The sequence below is a fragment of the Mchenga conophoros genome, linkage group LG17, assembly GCF_057382185.1.
Source record: "Mchenga conophoros isolate Kocher_MC1m ecotype Shallow Benthic linkage group LG17, M_conophoros_male_GT1.1, whole genome shotgun sequence".
NCBI classification, from domain to species: domain Eukaryota; kingdom Metazoa; phylum Chordata; class Actinopteri; order Cichliformes; family Cichlidae; genus Mchenga; species Mchenga conophoros.
In genome coordinates, this window is record NC_140542.1 from 41,220,721 (window position 1) to 41,241,579 (window position 20,859).

Here is a 20,859-nt window from a genome sequence, read left to right on the forward strand (position 1 = left end):
CAAGGGTTATACCTGCATCATCACCCAAAGCTTCAGAGGTGGTTGAATGATAAACAAACTGTCTCTCACAGATAGCATGAACAACGTCCTGATCGACTGAGTCAATATTGTCTGGATCTGACAGATGTTGTTTTGCGAACTGGCATATCCGGTCTCTCTCTTTTTGAGATGTAAGGTCATCAGGTAGCCTGCCATGAGGACGACGCGAGAGTCCATCGGCATCTCCATTTTGTTTTCCAGAACGATACTGGAGTCTGAAATTGAAGGTAGAGAGGGACGCCAACCACCTGTAACTGGTTGCATCGAGTTTTGCTGAGGTGAGGATGTAGGTCAGAGGGTTTGAGTCTGTGACAACGGTGAACTGATTGCCATAGAGGTAGTCACTCAGCTTCTCTGTTACAGCCCACTTTAAAGCCAAAAACTCGAGCTTATGTGCTGGATAGCGGGACTCACTACTTGACAAACCTCTACTCGCATAGGCGATAACCCGCAGCTGTCCCTCCTGCTCCTGGTATAAGGCTGCTCCAAGGCCCGTAGTGCTCGCATCCGTATGAAGGATGTAAGGCAGCTTTGGGTCAGCAAAGGCCAGGACTGGAGGCGACGTTAGCTTGTCAATGATAGTCTCAAATGCTTTCTGGCATGCAGGGGTCCACCGTCCATAAAACGGCTCCTTTGGATCATGATACTGATTACTCCTCCCTTTTGATTTGCAATGCTTCCTCAGTGGTGGATAACCGGACGTTAGATCGTTCAGCGGTTTCACAATACTTGAGTAGCCTTTAACAAACCGTCTGTAATATCCACAGAACCCAAGGAAGGATCTCAGCTCCTTAAGGTTCTGAGGGACTGGCCAAGTTTTAAGTGTGGCTGTCTTTTCTGGGTCAGTTTCTACTCCGTGTTGAGAAACAACATGCCCCAAGTACCGAACTGAGGACTGGAAGAACTTGCACATCTCGGGGGACAGCTTTAAGCCATACTCCTTTAAGCGTTCCAGGACTTTCATGAGTCTGGCTTCATGCTCCTCAAGGGTTTTCGAGAAAACTATGAGATCATCCAGGAAAACAACAACTTCCTTCAGATTTATGTCTCCCATGCATCTCTCCATAAGCCTCTGAAAAGTACTTGGCGCGTTTGTCACTCCCTGTGGCATACGGTTGAACTCCCAGAAACCTAGTGGACAGACAAAGGCAGTCTTGGGCTTGTCACTCTCTGCAACTTCGATCTGATAATAGCCGGATTTAAGATCGAGTGTACTGAACCACTTGGAACCTGAGAGTGCGGTGAAGGTGTCATCCAGTCTTGGGAGGGCGTATGCATCTTTCACTGTTTGTAAGTTTAACTTACGGTAGTCAACACACAGACGTACCTGACCGTTCTTCTTCCTGACCACAACAATTGGCGAAGAGAATGGGGACTCGCTCTCGCGGATTACTCCAGTTGCGAGAAGCTCTTGCAAATGCTTTCGAACAGCCTCTATGTCGTGCGGGTGAATCGGTCGGGCTCTGTGTTTGAATGGTGTCTCATCTGATAGCTTAATGTGGTGTTTGACCTTGTCCGTCCTTCCAAAATCCAGATCAGTCTGGGCGAAGACCTCTGGCATACTGCTCAGCTTTTGAGTAATGCGGTCTTTCCAGTCAGAAGGGATGGGAGAGTCGGCAAAGTCAAATGTCACACTAGAGGTCCTGGATGGTTCACACTCTGATGGCTCACTCACAATTTGTTTGTGAGATAGGACAGTCTGTATTGCACTGAGTTCTGCAATCACACTCTTTGCTGGGATGGTAATGTCATGCTCTGACTCATTGGAAACTACTACAGGTAGCTTGCACAACTGGTTATTTGGCAAGTCAAGGAGACAGGTTTGCACCAAAAGCCCCCCAGGCAGGGAAGATACTGAAGGATATTCCAACAGGGCAGATCTCTCAGTGTAAAATTCCTTGATTGATACTGTCCCCTCAAGAACGACTGTTTTCCCAGCTGGGACGTTCACTTCATCCTTGCCACGCATCCTCACTAATCCAACGTTTTCATCTGAACCTTGCTTTTGCCGCAACTCCAGTACTTTGAGTACGGTTCTGTACCCATGAGGAATGGGATGGTAGCCCTCTGGGTTTGCCTCTCTGTACATTTCATACACTACATCAAGAGTGTTTGTTCCTATCAATACACAAGACTTCGTTAATGTCCCGGTGTCTGGGACTACTAGAGCTAGCGTTTTGACTTCTAGTTCAGCACCAAGAAAGTCTTTAGGAAAGGTGATTCCAATCTCAACATAACCCAGGTAAGGTACAAGCTGCCCATTGGCCCCTTCAACCTCCAGAAGGTCATGTAGTGGCTCTATCTGTTGCTCAGACAAATACTGGTCATAGTAGGACTTGGTGACAGTGGTCACTTGAGAACCTGTGTCAAGGAGACAACTGCACACCTTACCTTTGATCGTGACTTGACCTGTACTCTTTGTGCCTATGAGCCTCTTAGGTAGTCTGAAAGGTTGTTCTCCAACATGGGATTGCCTCAAAGTGGCCTGTGCTCTTGGTTTAGCTTGACTTCCAGATTTAGCGGGACGATGTTGACCTGCTTCAGTCCCAGTTTGCCCCACAACTGAGACTGCGTCTAAAAATCCTGGTCAGCAGATGGAGTGTTTTGCATCTCCCAAATGCGACGCTTCTCTCTCAATTGCTTCCTCTTATCAGCGACAAGAGTGGGGTCTGGGTCATTACTGCAACTTGCTGAGATGTGGCCATCCTGACCACACTTGAAGCAGTACCATGGTTTTGGCTGGGTGCTCTGCCGCAAGTTGGCAGGCTTCGCACTTGTGACCTTGATGCTAGGTGTTGCCATAGCCATCTCACGTAAATCACACTCGGCCTTGTCCTTAGGCTTCGAGCTTTTCTTCTGTTTCTTTGCCATCAAATTAGTAAGCTGACTCTGTAGGGATGCAACTTGCTTCCTCAGATCTGTCAACGGGTCAGAATCAGATTGAGTCACTGCCTGTAGCTCACTACAGGTGCAAGTCTTTTGACAGTGCGCCACAACCCGCTGCCGGGTTGAGCCAAGGTGTTTCTTCATCCGTGTAGCTTTAGCTGCCAGTCTATCTTCTTCTGTCCGGAGCATTAATAGAAGTTCTGAGAATGTTGGGGGTTGGCTTTTCTTGTTTTCAAGATTAAGATCTGAGAGCAAGGTGTGGTCCCAACATCCACGACAAAACTGCTTGAGAATGTGTTTATCGGCATCCCCAGCAGAGACTCCTCCCCTCTTCAGAGTAAGGTTCAATGCGCCCTGAAGACGGCAGAGGTACGCAGAGGCCTTTTCACCAGGATCCTGAAGAGTGTTCATGAATTGGGCGAAAAGCTCCTCTCCATCTTCCACTGTTCCAAAAGCTGCATCCAACAACTGAAGGTAAGTCTCAGGTGTAGCTTCTGGGCTCAGTCTGTTGACAATGTCAGCTGCAGGGGACAACAAGCTCTCAAAGATCTTTCTAGATTTTTGAAGTTCAGACATGGCAGGGTCTTTCCTGAGAAGTTCGACATGTGAACGCCATGTGTCATAATCTGTCTCACCGCTGGGTCTGGGGATCCTGCCAGAGAATGACCGGAGTCTCATTGGAGAATATGAATGTGCAATCAAGTCATCTTTCTTCACGATGTGTTCCACAATGACTTTCTGAATTTCAGGTGGGTTGAAACTGTTTGCCGCACTAAATGGGCTCTTTTTGAAATCAACAGGTAGGTGTGGCTCCGCACCACCTTGAATCAATCCTACCTGGGGTGGATCTTCAGAAAACTGCTGGCGTGCAATCTCAGAAGTTTCAAGAGAGGGGTGAAGCTGGTTCTCCCTGTCTGGATCATCAACTTGCATGGAGGAGAGCATACATTCATCATCGGTCTCTGAACTCCCAATGATTTCACTGATCTCTGTCATCATCGACTTCAGTACCTCTTCAAAACTTTTGCCACTCAGTTTTGCCACCTGCTTTATTTCATCTAAGTAGGACTTAGTAGCACTGCCACCCACCTTGGCAGTGTAAACGCTGGAGAGAGCTCTTACATGGTATTTTACACCGGGCTTCCCTTCAACTTCATATGTGTATGGCAAAAGATCAGTTAAGGCATCAATGGCGTTACCACTTCGGTACTCGACGATCAGGTTTTTGAAAAATTCTGAGTTTGGATCTACAACTGGGACGGCTCTAAAGGTACCATACTGCTTCAAAAAGTCAAGAACCCCTTCATCATCCAATGAATTGAGTGTACCACTAACAATTACTGCATTGGGGACTTTGATACCTGAGCTCAATACAAAATCCATCTTGTGGCAATAGCAAAAGATGTTTCAATGACAATACACACTTTAAGGAGGTTTCACTGCTGATATTCATGCACCAAAGAGCTCCTGGCTGGCTCGCCACTTTTGTAGCACTTACGTGGAGTTACATAAAGTACCGATGGATAATTACCAAAGTAATAAGCAATTTGGGCTAGTGTCAGAAGACTGAGAACGACTCTTAGAGCTCTGGTACACGAATGGCAGAGAAACCAGACAAACACAGTTATGTGGCTTTAAAAGTACTTTAGTGATGTTAAGCCTTGTAAAAGAAATTTGTAAACAACACAGTATTACAACAGGTTTTAACAGAATGTCAAGTATAAAAATTTCCCCCAAAGTAGCAAAAAAAAATAGAATTAAATAAAATTGTGCACAAGTAAAAGAATTAGTCTTTTTTAAGTCCAAATGGTACCGGTGGGGCCCATAGAATTCATCTGACAAGGAGTGTGTGTGTGATTGTCTGTCCTACCGTACTACTTGTACAGTAGAGGACTGTAGTCCATCAATGTGCAAATGAGTGTGCGTGTATATGTATATCGCCTCCTAGGATCTTGGGTTGGCTCGCCATCCAGTGAACACTGGAACACTCTGGGTTCTGGAATCGCTGACCTGGTCTTTGGATTCGTCCCATATAAAAACCTGACCGCCGTCGAGTGGATGCTCAGCATTTACATGGAGCCACAGCTCAGTAAACCCTCCGGTTTCGCTCTGCCCGATAACAAAAGTTTTAGTCCGTCTGCTCTGTTCGGCTGTAGAAGCAAGAGACTGAAAACTTGGGAGCTGGTACTAAGGAGGGACAAGAGCTGCCTAGAGCTTCACCGATTGGCTGACATGTGAGGAGTGGGGTAAAACAATTGGCTCTCATCAGAGCTCATCAACCCTCTGAGAAACTTAACCCTTGTTTGACCAGAGCATATCATATATAATCTGCATCCCTTCTATGTTTAAATAAATATTTTGATCTCATTTCACTTTCATTAACAGGGACAGTAAGAACAGAACAATGAACATTAAATGTTTTAATTTTTCTTCTCTTTCTGTTTGAGATGATTTTAGGAACTGGGTTACATAAGGGATTACTACTGCAAAAAAAAGGTAATTAGATTACCGTTACTTTCCCGTAAGCACGCTGCGTTACTGCGTTACTAAAACCGTGATTTTTTTGTGAGGGTCTCATGACAGTGACGTAAGCGAGTGCGATAGTTGTGGCAACAGCTGTGTGCAGATCAACAAAGGATAATATATCGAGTGCGGGAGAGAGTGTGAGCGTGCAGCGTTTAAAGCGTGGAAGTACTGACCTTACTTTGAGTTTGATTCCACAAAAAGTGACAAAAACATTAATTAGCATCCGCTGTTCACTGCGTGGGAAGAAAACTTCTTTTTACAGCGAAAAAAACCCCTAAACTTCCAAGCAAGCACCGAGTAGCTACGACGTAATGGGAAACTCACAGAGAAACTCTTCAACTGACCGCTACAACACACCTGGACCAGGGCAAACATCCGCCTGCTATACAGGTGAAAATAGAGCAACAGGACTGCTGAGACTTTGACTTTATTTATTTTCTGCTGTATTTTACTTGCATCTATTTGAAAGACTGAGTGTAAACACAAAAAATATTTTATTTTATGTGCTGGAATGTGCAGAAAATAGGTTTAAATGTTAAACTAATTTCTTCCAGTCAGAGAATGGTGCATATAATTTAATGTTTGCTTGATGCATAAAGTTAAAAGATTAAAACTAATAAAACAAGTTTTAAAAAGAGACTTTTCCATTTGATTACATTTTGTATGACGGATTAGGCAGAAAGTAGAATTGGGCTGAAAGATCTATCACTTTATCACCTATTCAGGTTGTAAATCATGTTTTTAACCAAGTAACTAATTACTTTTGAAAATAAGTAATCAGTAAAGTAAAGGGACTACTTTTTTGGGGAAGTAATCAGTAATTAGTTACTGATTACTTTTTTCAAGTAACTTGACCAACACTGGTTATTTGATTCTAACTTTCAGCACTTCTAAAGTGGCTAAAATTTCAGTAGACTACCTTAGTGTTGGTATTTATTGTTAAAACAATAATAGTAACTTTTTAATGGCTTAAATTTTGTTGTGACGTCCAGCATCTTGCCCAAAAATACTTTGGCAATCATGTTTTGCATTCGTCAACACATCCTACAGGTCAACTCAGGATAGATCCAGCGCTCGTCCTGAGTTGTCACACTGATACAGACATTTAAACTTACACTGGGTTCATCTATTTGGATCTGCTTAGTTTTCTCACAGTAATTTGGGAATGCTGGTTATTACTGAAAGTTTATAAATTAGTGCATTCTGAGGGAAACAGTGGCCCAGGTGAGCTGGATTTGTACCTGGGTGTGTAGCTCCTTGTCCAGCTGACTGATGCCTTGTGCCAGCTTGGCCAGCTGTTCAGCGATTACAGCATGGTGAATGGCCTGAGCGGTGTATGTCTTCACATCAAAGTCCTTTACTAGGAAATCAGCATAACACTCTGCAAACACAGCAGTCAGTTTTCAAGCCATTAACTCTCCCAGTCTCACATATTAGACAGCGAGCACATAATCAGACACGTCACTGTCTAATTATACAATTAGCGACTTGATGGGTACCAAATGTAGTTTCTACTTTTTTTTGTCACAAATACTAATTTAGCCAAATGAATTGTACAAACAATGCAAACCAGGTTATTGATGTTAATGTCGCTTCTTCACTGGCTAAAGAATTTTTTACAGTCCTGCGAGACTCTCGCAGCTTTTGATAAAATGCCTTCAAACGATCGACGATCGTATTTAAAGTCGATGCACCAATTCTGTCATGATAAAACTCATTTTACCATCCTTCAAAAGTGAATTCGTGGAAGCTTCTCTACCGTCCTCCATCTTGACAGTTCCGTGTGTGACGTAAATGTGACGGAGTCCGGAAGCTACATGAATCTTAAAGGGACACACAACCAAAGAACTCCCCACAAAACGTCTCTATCGCCCCCTGGTGTCTGGCTGCAGTATAGGTCATAAACCCCGTCTCCTTCATGTTAGCGGATGGGATTGAGGTCAGACTAAAACAAAGTTCCCCTCAAATACATTTTTTCCCAAAGAAAAAAAATCTGCCATTATTAGCACTTCTTATCTTGCTGATTTGTGTTCAAGGAGTTTCCTTTCTCATAAGTGTAATTCTAATAATTCTAATAATTCTGAATGGCATTAAATTGGTGCAACGTCACCATAACATCTAAGATGAGCAGTCGTCAGTTAATCTGTGCACATGAGTGATTTTACCCTGATTAAAGAAATAACTGTGAGCCTGAATGTTGATTAAAGTCATGCAGACATTAGATCTGCTGCTCTGACTGAATTGAAGGATGTTGGGACCTGCAGCTGAAGATGAGACACTAAAACAGTTTATATAAGAAACTGAGAAAAGTCGCCAGGCTGCTCAGTCACTAACCAGCATTACAGTTACTGTACAATTATTATTACTGTACTGTACTCTTAGACTGTAATGCACGTGCATGAGGGGAGGGGGGGGGGGGGGAGCACCTGGCCCTCTCCTGATTGGTGCCCGAAGTGCCCTTTTCTTTATTTTCTATGTGTGCATGTGGACTCCTGCCTGTGCCCCTCAACAATAGCATTTAACTATTAATCACAGTTTTGCTAATCAGAGGGATCTGGCTTCCATCAGTCACATGATGACCATTAGCCAATGATCGTCCTTGACGGCAGAGCGGGCTGGTTACGAGCCGGGAACAAGCTCTCAAAGAGCATGTGCATGTTTTGCCCATTGTTTTGCCCATTGAAGCCAAAACGTCTCTATCGCCCCCTGGTGTCTGGCTGCAGTATAGGTCATAACCCCCCCCCCCCCTCCACGTTAGCAGATGGGACTGGGGTCAGACTAAAATAAATTTATTCTCCTCAGATTTTTTTTTTTCAAAGATTCTTTCTTTTGTTTTCAATAGTTCTCATCACGCTGATTTATGTTCAAGGGGTCTCCTTTCCCATAAGTGTGATTCTAATTCCTAGAGTGGTGATGTTAAATTGTTGTGAAACGTCATCATAACAGCTTTGACTGGCAGCTGCAGTCACGGAGAAACTTGCGTATCTCTGTTCGGGAATAGCAGATAGAGCGTAGGCTCTGAGAGGAGTGCCAGCGTTTACGCTACGAAAACACGACCGAGTGTTTTAACCTGACAGCCTGAGGTAGTGAGGCCTCGTGAGGCGTTTCAGCACATTCCCAAAACTGTATCTGTTATATTCTCTCTTATAACTTAACTGGTAAGTAACGACGCCTTCTTTAGTTGTAGTGATTTACTTTAATAACCAGTCTAAGGAAAGGCGCAGGCATATCAATGCGCACATACACCACACTTTGTGTTCTCTACTATGTAACAGAAAGTAGTACCACAAACTATAAACTGATTTTACTAAATACATAACAGTATCGATACTGTGTCGACACAGTGTTGCTGTTTTGCTCCATACTGACACCTGCTGGACCTTAAATATCATTGCAGGCAACTTACTTGAGACTCACAACAGACACTGATTCAATGACCTAGTCATACTTGTTTACACTGTAAGGTATTGTACTTTCCATGGAATCATTTTATATCTTTTACATTTCAAATATTGTGAATGACATTAAGTGAAAATTAAAATGAAAGTATTGTGAATATAATATTACCCATTTAAATGTAATTGACTCAGAGTTTAAGAAAAATAAGTTTATTCAATGTTTTTGCATTCAGTCTATTGTGTTTTTTTGACACCATTTCCCCAGCTTTGGAAAACTCAGAGGCATAAATGAAGCTGGGGTACACAAAAACTGTAAAGCCAGGTGGAAAAGGTTCGGATGTCTTCCTTTTCCCCCAGTATGTTAAAGGATCCTCTGATCTTGGAATGTTTCTCTCCGACACTCTCCACAATACTAAGGGGTTGGCAGTCTTTTATAATAAAATTCAGGACTGCCTGGTCCAGAACAGTCTTCCTAGATGTTTGATTTCAAAATAATAAAACACATTTTAATAAAAAAAAAAAAAAAGATGATAAAGCTGTTCAGTGTCAGTATAGGCCTACCTGTGTTCATTCTCGGTGTGTTTATCTCCTCATCTTCATGTTTGGCTCTGTAATGCCTTAACACTGAGGAGGTGCTTTTGTTTGTGTAAGAAATGCAGAACAGATGCGACATTTAACCTGCATAAAATAAAATAAATAATTTACACTGCAGGTCACATTGCTGTTTTTTCTATTCTGATAGATCACACTGAAACAAAGACAGACTAACTATTTGCAGTTAAAAGATCAAAATGATCCCCCGCAGCAGAAACATTTCTTTTTCTTTCGGGCTCCATTTTGTTATGGAGAGATGTGTATTTTTTTTTTTTATCTTTGCGAGAGTAATTTTGTCTTTTTTTTGGTGGAGACTCGTTCCGTTGGCAGATGCGGATGCGGTACCTTTTAAACACAGTTTGGCGCGTTGGCAATGAGCGATACAGCAGCTGTATCGATCACGTGACTTTTTCTTAAAGCGACGCACGCACCGATACAGGTTTCACTCTGTGAGCTTGATACATGCGTCGGTGGGTACAGGTGATCAACCACTTCTCCAAAGCTTCTGGCCTACAGCTGAATATTAATAAATGCGAAATTCTAGCTCTGCATGAGTGTCCCCTGCAAGCAATAAATAATATACACATCAAAAAAGAGGTGAAGTATCTGTGAAGTATTTGGAATACTTGCTGAGAATGCAGATTTTGACCTGTTGATTAGGACGTTTTTGTTTATGGGAAAAAATTTTATTCACAAATGCAGATACTTTAAAGCTAAACCATGTATAAACAGATGGCTGAATGACTTTAACTTTCCCTGGCGGGTCGCGGAGTATGGGGGTCACTTGCCCCTCCCTTCCTTCCCTCCCCATCTCCAGCTGCCTCCCTCTTCCCGCTCCACCACAACCACCCACACATGCAGGGCCTTGGAGTAGGGGTATGTCACCAGGGTGCAGAGGAGGCTACCCCCCTGTCCCCTTCTGGCTGCCTCTGCCTCAATTTTATCCCACAACTTAGACATTCACATTACTCACACTCTCATTACACATACATATAGGACCTTGGGGGTGGGCACGCTACACGGACTCCAAAAGACCATCAGGGTGTACACCTCACCCCTGGCGTTGTTGCCCACCTCTCAATTTTGAATACACGTAGACATTGAGGGCTAGCAGGAGGGACTATGCGCTTACCTGCTGCTCCTTGGCAGGTAGCTCCATGCCCTCCTGGGTTTTAAATGCACCTTAGAACACACATACATCAACACTACAATGAGTGGGTGGAGGGAGGTTTGGAGTCTTCTCTCACCCCCGTTCTCTGCGGCCTGCTGGAGCAGGGGGGCTAGGAGGAGGAGTTGGCCGTCCGACTGCGGTCTGGAGTGTGGGGCCTCCCTGCTGCTGCGGAGTCGGGGCGGTCTGCCTCTCCCCACCGCAGGGAAAAGGGTAACACCACCTGGGTCTGGGTGCAGTTCCCCCCTCCAGGGGCAAGGGTACCTAGACCCGGTTCGTAGAGTACGCTTGGGGAGTGTGATCGTGTGTACGGCGTCTCTTTATGTCTGTCTCCACGTTGGTTGAGTGTGGAGTAAGTGCATATGAGAGCATGAGGGTGGGAATGGATGTTTGTGTCTGTGTGTGCCTGTATGTCTGTGTCTATATGTCAGGTTGGGTGTCAGGCGCCACCTCTCTGGGGACATCTCAGGCCCTCCAAGGTTTGGAGGCCTATCTCCCCCTACCACCACTTCCCCTGCCAGTGGCGGACTCCCTCAGACATCGGTGCGTTGGTGGTTCTTTGTGTCTGGGGATGGGCATCCAGGTACACACCGGCTCACTCCTTGGCGGCCGCTTGTCGGGGCCTGGAGCCTGGGGCTCGCTCGGGCCACTTCAGAGGTGGGGTGCCCCCGGCCTCTCGGCCTGGGGCTCGGTCACTCAGGCACGGCTGGCTGCCGGCGGAGCTCACGGGTGCGTCACTGCAACTCCCCCTGGTTTCTGCTCCGCGGCTGCTGAGTGAGTCCTCATCTGGGACTCTCCTCAGCTCTTTCTGGGACAGTGGCGCGGCTGCCCCTCTGTTGGTCTTCCTTGGTCTCTTGTGTTCTGGGGGCCTCTGGATGTCTGGAGTTTTGATCTCCTCCATACCTGCTTCATGCCCTGGAGGACGGGGCTGTGGCCCCCCCACACCCTCTAGCAGATTATTACATGAAGGAACCTTTTAAAAAAACAAAAAACAAGCGCGTCCATGCTCACAGGTGTACACACGGGTGATCACACCCACAAACTACACCCTTTTTGGCTCCTACCTCAAAGCACACTGTGTTCTGTTGATCTTATGTGCTGCACAATAATGTTTAATATTTAGTATTTACTGTCATATTCCCATATATCATTGTGATGCTGTTTATTCTATTACTCTTGTTCTCTTCTGCTTGTTTTCTTTTTTCTTTCTCAGCAGGTGATCCAGGTGATTGATATATGCATTTTTTTTCTCTGCCCGTTCTGTTGGTTTTTGTTTTTTTGCCCTTCTCCCCCGTCCCTCTTCTCAGCTGTTTCTCTTTCCCTCTTTCTTTCTCCCCTTCTTTCCCCCAGTCAAGTCTGTCCCGTATTCAGCAAGTGAAAATAAAATAAACAATAAAAGGTGAATCAAATGGACCATTACGGCAAGGCTGGGATGGTCAGTTTGGTAAAGTAAATCCATTGGGCATCTTTCTTTGCCTTTAGACAATAATTCTGATGGCAAAAGAGCCAAACGGGACAGGCAAGAGGAAAAAAAAAGAAAAAAAGAAAAAGAAAAAAAAATCAGCTTTATTTCAATTTTGAGGGATAAAATTTATATTTGAGTTTGATGGTTCTGTTGTCTTTGTGATTACAGGAGCTGCCTTCAGATTCAGACCTCAGCAACACCCAGTGACAGCAGACAGATCATCCAACATCAGAATCAGAATCAGAAAGGGGTTTATTGCCAAATGTTGAGCAGGTTTACAACATTAGGAAATTGCTGCGGTGCTTCAGTGCAAACATAGTGTCATAAATAGCACTTAAATAGACATGAAAAAACATGTTCACATGTTAACTGCAAAATGAACCGATGACAACAGTACAAAGGTCAAAGTACCACACGTGCTGTAGTGAAAGCTGCAGCTGTTTTTGTCATGGTCCTGGGTCGTGTGACCCAGTGTTTAGTCTATTTTGATGTTTATTGATTGTTTAGGTTCATTAAGGTAGTCCAGCCATTTGTATATATCACCCTTGCATTACGTCTCCCTTGCCCTTCGTGTGTTTATGTCTGTGCGTCTTGTACTGTCAAGTTCATGCTGTCAGTATTGTCACCTCCCCCTGTACTACATCTCCCCGGTTCATGTCTCATGTTTCCTGTTTTACTTTGAAGGCCTGCATTCACTGTCAGTGTATTCAGTTTCACTCCTCCTGTCCTGTCGTTAAGTTCATGTGTGTCAGCTGCGTTCCCATGTGTGGCCACTTCCCCTGATCATCCCTCATGTGTATTTAGTCTCTGTGTTTCTTACAGTCTGTGTCGCGTCGTCTGTGTTCCCACCCCCCGTGTTTCCATGCCCGGTCTGTTGTATTCTAAGTCATAGCCTTACCTTAGTTCATTCCCAGTTTAGGTTTCTGTTTAGTTATTGCTTTTGTGCTGCCCTTATTCTTGTTTGTTTCTCTTGTGTTACCAGCCACAATAAAAGGCTCGCCTTCTGTTAAAGCTCACTCCCGTCTGCTCACTTGTGTACGCACCTGGGTCCATTACACGCATTCTCCACTCGGTTCGTCACAGCGGACCGTGACAGTTTTATTGATAAAGTTCCATCCATCCATCTTCATCTGCTTTATCCGAGGCCGGGTCGTGGGGGCAGCAGCCTAAGCAGAGAAGCCCAGACCTCCCTCTCCCCAGCCACCTCCTCCAGCTTATCCGGGGGAACACCAAGGCGTTCCCAGGCCAGCCGAGAGATATAATCTCTCCAGCGTGTCCTGGGTCTGCCCCGGGGCCTCCTCCCGGTGGGACATGCCTGGAACACCTCATCCAGGAGGCACCCAGGGGGCATCCTGCTCAGATGCCCGAACCACCTCAGCTGGCTCCTTTCGATGTGGAGGAGCAGCGGCTCTACTCTGAGCCCCTCCTGGATGGCCGAACTTCTCACCCTATCTCTAAGGGAGAGGCCAGCCACCCTTCGGAGGAAGCCCATTTCCGCCGCTTGTATCCGTGATCTCGTTCTTTCGGTCACTACTTGATGGTATCGTAAAACCATTAAAATATATATTCAACTTGTCGTTTCAAAAAGGAGTTTTTCCACAAAAAATGAAAGTTGCTAAAGGTATTCCCATTTACAAAACCGGTGAAAGACATAATTTTACAAACTATAGACCAGTGTCAATACTCTCCCAGTTCTCTAAGATACTGGAAAAACTCTTCATAAAAAGATTTGACAGTTTTGTGGAAAAATATGAATTAATGACAGATAGTCAGTTTGGGTTCAGAAACAACAGATCAACAGCTTTGGCACTGATAGATTTAATGGAAAAGATAACGGAATGTATGGATAATAAGAGGTATGCGCTCTGAGTTTTCTTAGATCTAAAGAAGGCGTTTGATACTGTTAATCATGAAATTCTATTAAAAAAACTGGAAAAGTACGGGTTTAGGGGAGTGGTTTTGGAATGGTTAAAAAGCTATGTAGGGAATAGGCAACAATATGTACAAATAAATGAATATAAATCTAATTTGATGGATATAGCTTGTGGAGTACCTCAAGGTTCAGTACTGGGTCCAAAAATGTTTATTATGTACTTAAATGATATCTGCAGAGTATCGGAGATTTTAAAGTTTGTAATATTTGCAGATGACACAAATATACTGTGTGCAGGTGGGGAATTGCCACAGGTTTTGGAAATGATCACACAGGAATTAACGATATTAAAGAAGTGGTTTGATATAAATAAATTATCATTGAATCTAGATAAAACCAAATTTATGTTGTTTGGAAACCAAAAGAAAAACATCGAAGTAGAAATATGTGTTGACAATGTATATTTAGAAAGAGTAAATGAAATAAAATTTCTTGGGGTGATCATTGACCACAAGCTCTGTTGGAAGCCACACATTACTTATGTTCGGGGGAAATTGGCACGGGGCATTGCCGTCCTGGGGAAAGCAAAGCATATGTTGGATCAGAAAGCACTGCACATTTTATACTGTGCTTTACTACTGCCATATATGAGCTACTGTGTAGAGGTCTGGGGAAACACATACAAAAGTAACACACAAACAATAACTATAATACAGAAAAGGGCCATTAGATTAATAAATAATGTAGGGTACAGGGACCATACAAATGCACTCTTTGTCAAAATGCAAGCTATTAAATTCCAAGACTTGGTGAAGCTTAAAACAGCGCAAATAATGTATAAAGTAAGAAATAAATTGCTTCCCAAAGAAATCTGTAAATTGTTCATAGAAAGAGAAGGTGGGTATAACTTAAGAGGGAAATGGAATTTAAAAATACAAAGTGCTAGAACAACTTTAAGAACTATGTCAATTGCAGGAGTTAAATTATGGAACAGTCTAACAGAAGAAATAAAAGACAGTCAAAACATAAAACAGTTTAAAGTAAAATATAAAAACCTAATTTTAAATAAGTATAAGAATGAAGAAAACGGGGTTAACCCAGGATGGTAATGTTGCTGGTAATGGTGTTGCGGTTCTTTTTTGGTTGTTTTTTTGTTTTGTTTTGGTTTGTTGTTTTTCCATAACTTGTGTATCTGCAAATATACACATTCTGTATTTTTCATATGAAAGAAACTATACTGTGGTGGGGCTTGCTAATTTCTTGTTTTTGATTTATGTATGTTATGTTTTGTTTTACTTCATATGTTTATATGTTTCATATGTTGTTTGTTTAATTTAAGACAAAAAAAAATTAAATGAATGAGAGGTAAAACTTGAGGGGGTAGGGACAAATAAGTAAATACTTCAGCCTACTCCTTTTCAAACAAATAATGGAATGATATTTTGTAATGATTGTGAAGGCACATGTTTGAAATGTTTGAAATAAAAATGAACTGAACTGAACTGAACTACCCACAGCTCGTGGCCATAGGTGAGGGTAGGGACGTAGATCGACCGGTAAATTGAGAGCTTCGCTTTTACACTCAGCTCCCTCTTCACCACGACGGACCGGTGCAGCGTCCGCATTACTGCAGCCCCAATCCATCTACTGAGAATATTTCATGTTTTTTTCTTAGACATTTAAAAGAAGAACAACTCCAAACACCATTTAATAAAAGATATATTTTATTTTCTTGGTGCAACCCAGTCACTGCACTAGTCACTTCACTTTCATCTCATTGGCATTCCACAATAAAATTCACTCGAGAGAATCAATAAAACCACAACGATCAGCGAAACACCATTCCTCAGAGGTTATGTTGCACATGAACCCACAAGTTGGAGCTCCACACAGGAGCCGACACATTAGCTTATTCTACTTGCTGAAGACTTGTGACATCAGGCTGTTTATTCTAGCTTCTGCCATAAGTGGAGATCAGATAAATATGATTTAGGTAATCTAGAGAGGAAGCAGCTGTTACCAGAATAATGACATTTTAAGAGAGCTTTACACATATATTCATTTAAATATCCCAGCAGAGTGGGATCCAAATGAATCTGTCCTTATTTCCCATTGGGTTATACAAATATAAACTTCACTTACTTTGCAGATCTTTAAATAACCTTCTTTAGTTAATATAGTTACTGATTTAATCATGAGGCCCAAGAATGGAGCTCAAGTATGATAGCGGTGTGCGTTGCTTATCTTAGCTGAAAAAACATTATAGACAGAGGCAATCTGATGTCTGTAATGAACTCATTTAAATTTTTATTCACCATCTGATGTTTGCTCATTTTCAATTAGAGTTTGGAAATTTTATTTTCTAAAAATGTAAAGTTAAAAGTCTGAGGACAGACAATGCTGCAAACAAGACAGCGTAACACTGCCTGTGTGATTTTTGATGATGGACACAATGTATCAGAGAATACAATCATGTCATTGTTACACTTATACCACTGAACAATGTACAAGGAACCAGTCAAGCCAAAACTTCCTTCTGCTGCAGAGAAGTTCAGAGTTAGCAGTCTGAAAGTCCCCAGCTGCTGGAGGGCAGGAGCCATAAACTGTAACAGCAGAAATGGGACTACTTTTGTGTCCCGTGGATACAATATCAGAGCATCAAGACACTGTTTCAGCAAAGAGCTCCTCTGCTGAATTTCAGAGTTGCTCAGAGTTAAATGTGCCTGATTGATTCCAACTCCAAAGCCACATTGTACTACCACTCATTTTAAAATAATAAGTAATCAATAAAAACTTTGCTGAGACGCTTCATTTTGAATTGATAAAGAACAACAATCCAAATGACAGCACGTTCCAAGAGTTTGTGTGAGTTGGTTTGCTGTGATACTGACGGAGATGGAAATCATTGCTGGCTGGGATTTGGAATTTTCAGAAGCTGGAAGTTACCAACATCATAAATGTTTGGCTCTGAGGCTTACCAACAGTTAGGTTACACTTGGTCTTGATTTGAGATTTGTCTTCAATATTAATTCATGCAAAAGCATAAAAATAATCGATACACCTCCGTTTATGGGCATTGATTCACAAAAATGTCTTTGTGTGAAGTGTAGGTGTCTTATGTCAGGTTGGGACATGGTTTGTTTGCATGAAACAGTGGGCTCTGATGTTCTTCGTGTCCATGAGCTGAAAGAACCCCAAAGCAAACAGGTGACTTCTGAACCTACATCATTTTATTATTCATACCTTAGGGTCAGGAAAATACCTGCCCACTCGTTCCCTTCATTAAATCTGCACACTTTTATTGCATTAATGTAAATATGTGAATCATTTTCAAAGGCAGAGCACAGAGCTCAGGAAGATCTCTGATTAAGTGCCTTAAAGAAAATGAAACGCAAATGTTGAAAACAGATATGCATGTTGAAGAAAAGCTGATGCAGGCTGGTAATGCACAGAGCTCTTACCAGCTTCTCTTTGTATCCTTCAGGAAAGGCTTTGGGCCTGTAGTTGGGGGCCAGTCTCTTTGAAGGCCCGAGAGGTTCACCCTACTTCTTTTCTCTCCTACCCATCGTCGTAACAGACTAAGTTTATTCAACAGTCTTAATGGGTGGTGTTTGGGCTCCAGAGCAAGTGTTTGTCCCACTGTGTCGTGTCACTGGCACCAGTCTACACAGCCCCTGTCAGTCTCCTCTCCAGTCGGTCCAGCTTGGCAAGGTTTTCCTTCAGAAGTTTGGAACCTGGACTGAGAAGGAGGGCGCGTTGGTAGTACATCCTGGCAGCTGCATAATCTCCCTAAACAAACACACACATATTACAAATCTGATTTCACATTAGACCTGCCTGCTGCCGCTGAGCTCTGCCATTAGGTTGAGGTCATTTTGAGTTGGGTTTAAATCTGCCTGACCTGGATCAAAATCACAGCACAACACGACACTGTTTTTGCTAGCAGCTTATGTGTAGTTCAGCTTCACAGCTGTTGCACATGTTTCCATGACCTTTTTGAGACAGAAGGGGGTGAGTGATCACCATGAATGGGCGTGCGGTTTGGGCTCAAACTGGTGGATGGGTCCAACAAGGCCCATTTCCCAAGGACAGCTGTTGGTTTCTGTCAGCCTCTAACATGGTTTCTGTAGTGGAAGACTTGGGCAGTACGAGCCAGCAGACATCTTGGGCAACCACCCCAGTAGTGATTTAGAGAGTGAGGTAGAGTGGACAGAACTTTATATAGCACAAACATCACAGTACATGCTGATGCTCGCAGATGTCGGACACATGTAAAGTTTGTCAGGAGTGTTCAGTTGTATTGTCAGATTTTAAATGTGTCTTTTCTACCTTGATGTGCTGAATTCCTCCCATGTTCATCCAGGCCTGTGATTGGTCTGGTTTGAGCTCAACAGCGAGCTTGTAACTCTGGTGATAGAGAAGAGGACTCAGTTATCTCTGGGGGCAAATCTCAGGTAAACACATATTATTTTTGTTATAATGCAACCAAGTACAAACCTTGCAGCTTTGTACCTGGTTGCTTCAGTTGCTTTCTGAAAATTACTCAAAGGCTCACTGGTAAATTTACCAACTGATAGCAGCAGCTACAACACTGGGTTTTCCATTCACAACATTTTTAACAGCAGAAGTGGGACCGGACTCAATATGTCTTGATGCATGCTCAATCATCCAGGTGAGTAAATCCCAAACGGTCGATTCTGTTCATCTAGACCATCCAGATGAACAGAATCGACCAGACTTAATAGTTAGTTGGTCAGCTGGTGTAGGTTGCGGTTACACCTAAGCCACATAACCCACAGCAACACATGCTAAAGGTTCACTACTGGGTTCAGATCTGGAGAGTTGGGCTCCTGAACTTCTCTGAACTCAATTTGTAAGATCTGACCATTCAAAAAAGACACAAATTTTGATGGAGCGCTGTAATCAAATCTCTGCCATTGGTTTCAATAACTTATTGAGTCCAGTTTGACTCCATGACATTATCTGGCTAGAAGAGACCTTTAGAGATGGTCATGAAGGGATCCATATGGTCAGAAACAACACTCATCAGTCAGGAAGACAAACATGTTCTAACTATAATTTGTGACATATCACATGATATGCCAACCTTTATACCATTTTATAAAGTGTTGTTGTATTTAGGTGATTATGTTTCAGCTCGGCAGCATCCTGGAGATCCTGTGACTTCAATTCAATTCAATTCAATTTATTTATACAGATCACAACAACAGTCGCCTCAAAGCGCTTTATATTGTACAGTAGATCGTACAATAATAGATTCAGAGAAAAGCCCAACAATCATATGACCCCCTATGAGCAAGCACTTTGGCGACAGTGGGAAGGAAAAACTCCCTTTTAACAGGAAGAAACCTCCAGCAGAACCAGGCTCAGGGAGGGGCGGCCATCTGCTGTGATTGATTGGGGAGAGAGAAGTAAGACAGGATAAAGACCTGCTGTGGAAGAGAGACAGAGGTTAATAACAGATATGATTCAATGCAGAGAGGTCTGTTAATACATAGTGAGTGAGAAAGGTGACTGGAAAGGAAAAACTCAATGCATCATGGGAATCCCCGGCAGCCTACGTCTATTGCAGCATAACTAAGGGAGGATTCAGGGTCACCTGGTCCAGCCCTAACTATATGCTTTAGCAAAAAGGAAAGTTTGAAGCCTAATCTTGAAAGTAGAGATAGTGTCTGTCTCCTGAATCCAAACTGGAAGCTGGTTCCACAGAAGAGGGGCCTGAAAACTGAAGGCTCTGCCTCCCATTCTACTTTTAAATACTCTAGGAACAACAAGTAGGCCTGCAGAGCGAGAGCCAAGTGCTCTAATAGGGTGATATGGTACTACAAGGTCATTAAGATAAGATGGGGCCTTCAGTTTTAGAATACAACAGGCAGTAAGAGATTAAAATTATAATATTATAAACCAGTGCGTTTGATTGAAAGTGTAAAATTCAAACTGCTTCTCAGGCTGTTAGCCTCACATTGGCTTCTTTAGACACTGTGCTGATGCTGTGAAATAAAACATCCCACGTGCACAGACATGGCCTTCTTTGAAGCTTCAGTGACCTCAGATGACCCCCACCCTTGTTTCTTCCAGTCTCTTTTTCAGTCCATCAGCGTTTCTGGCAGAATCATCAGTCTCTTGCAGTTCTGTTTGCTTTCTCTCCTCTCAAGCCTCCTCAGAAAGTCATTTCAAGTTTCCTGTATCCTCCACAAATTTCCTTTGCAGATTGCATCTCAACCATCGGTCTCGGATGACTTCTTGTGAGTGTGCCAGCAATTCTGAATGGGTGGAACTTCCACAGTGGGAGGAAGGCCAGCAGGCAGGGACAAGCCTGCCTGACTTTAATCACATTAATGACCTGATTCCTTTCAGTTCACTTTCTGCTGAATTTCCAGAGATTGCTCAACTTTACAAAAACAAGAACAAAAAAACGAAACCTCGATGTATACCCGAGTTCAACGCTATGTTCACTCCAAAGAAGACTCCATCTTTCTCTGTGTCATCTCTGTTGATGTGTGGCATGTGCAATAAATATATGATGCCAAGAGAGATCAGAGGAAAGACACAGGAGAGCCTGATGAATCTGCACTTAATAACTGAGGAAATTAAGCAAAAATAACAGCAAAAAAAACCTCTTGAATGACTTTGGGCGGACCGTGCATCGTACCGTGCACCTTTGTTGTGAGAGCAGTTACAAATGCTATGCACATTGTAGAGAATGAAGTTTAAGCACACAGCACAGCATATTTTGGACATAGGTTTTACATCATTCCCTACTGATAAAGATTTCCACCATTGCAATTAAATTTAAAACTACACTGATAATTAATAGATAAACAATAACAATTAAGTCACAGAAAAGTTGCTGTTTTTTCATTATCCACTCAGAAATGTCTATTTTTCA

The 20,859-nt window shown here is 43.0% G+C and overlaps 2 protein-coding genes and 1 long non-coding RNA gene across 3 annotated transcripts in view; 1 reads left to right on the plus strand and 2 right to left on the minus strand.

Moving 5' to 3' along the window:
* The window catches only part of cog5 (component of oligomeric golgi complex 5), a 79,733-nt gene extending 72,500 nt beyond the window's left edge, over positions 1-7,233 (minus strand). The window contains exons 1-2 of the mRNA XM_085252575.1: positions 7,175-7,233; positions 6,693-6,832 (exon numbers count right to left, since the gene is read on the minus strand). Coding sequence (XP_085108701.1) covers positions 6,693-6,832; positions 7,175-7,220 — 186 coding nt within the window. The 5' untranslated portion in view covers positions 7,221-7,233. The remainder of the gene's footprint in view (positions 1-6,692; positions 6,833-7,174) is intronic.
* A 995-nt stretch (positions 7,234-8,228) lies between these two features.
* LOC146556013 (uncharacterized) lies at positions 8,229-13,093 on the plus strand. The gene is made up of 2 exons (XR_014889326.1): positions 8,229-8,609; positions 12,245-13,093. It is a non-coding gene; the product is annotated as an uncharacterized LOC146556013 (long non-coding RNA).
* A 2,562-nt stretch (positions 13,094-15,655) lies between these two features.
* Positions 15,656-20,859, minus strand: part of tmtc1 (transmembrane O-mannosyltransferase targeting cadherins 1) — a 94,125-nt gene continuing 88,921 nt past the window's right edge. The window contains exons 18-19 of the mRNA XM_085251029.1: positions 18,279-18,356; positions 15,656-17,738 (exon numbers count right to left, since the gene is read on the minus strand). Coding sequence (XP_085107155.1) covers positions 17,613-17,738; positions 18,279-18,356 — 204 coding nt within the window. The 3' untranslated portion in view covers positions 15,656-17,612. The remainder of the gene's footprint in view (positions 17,739-18,278; positions 18,357-20,859) is intronic.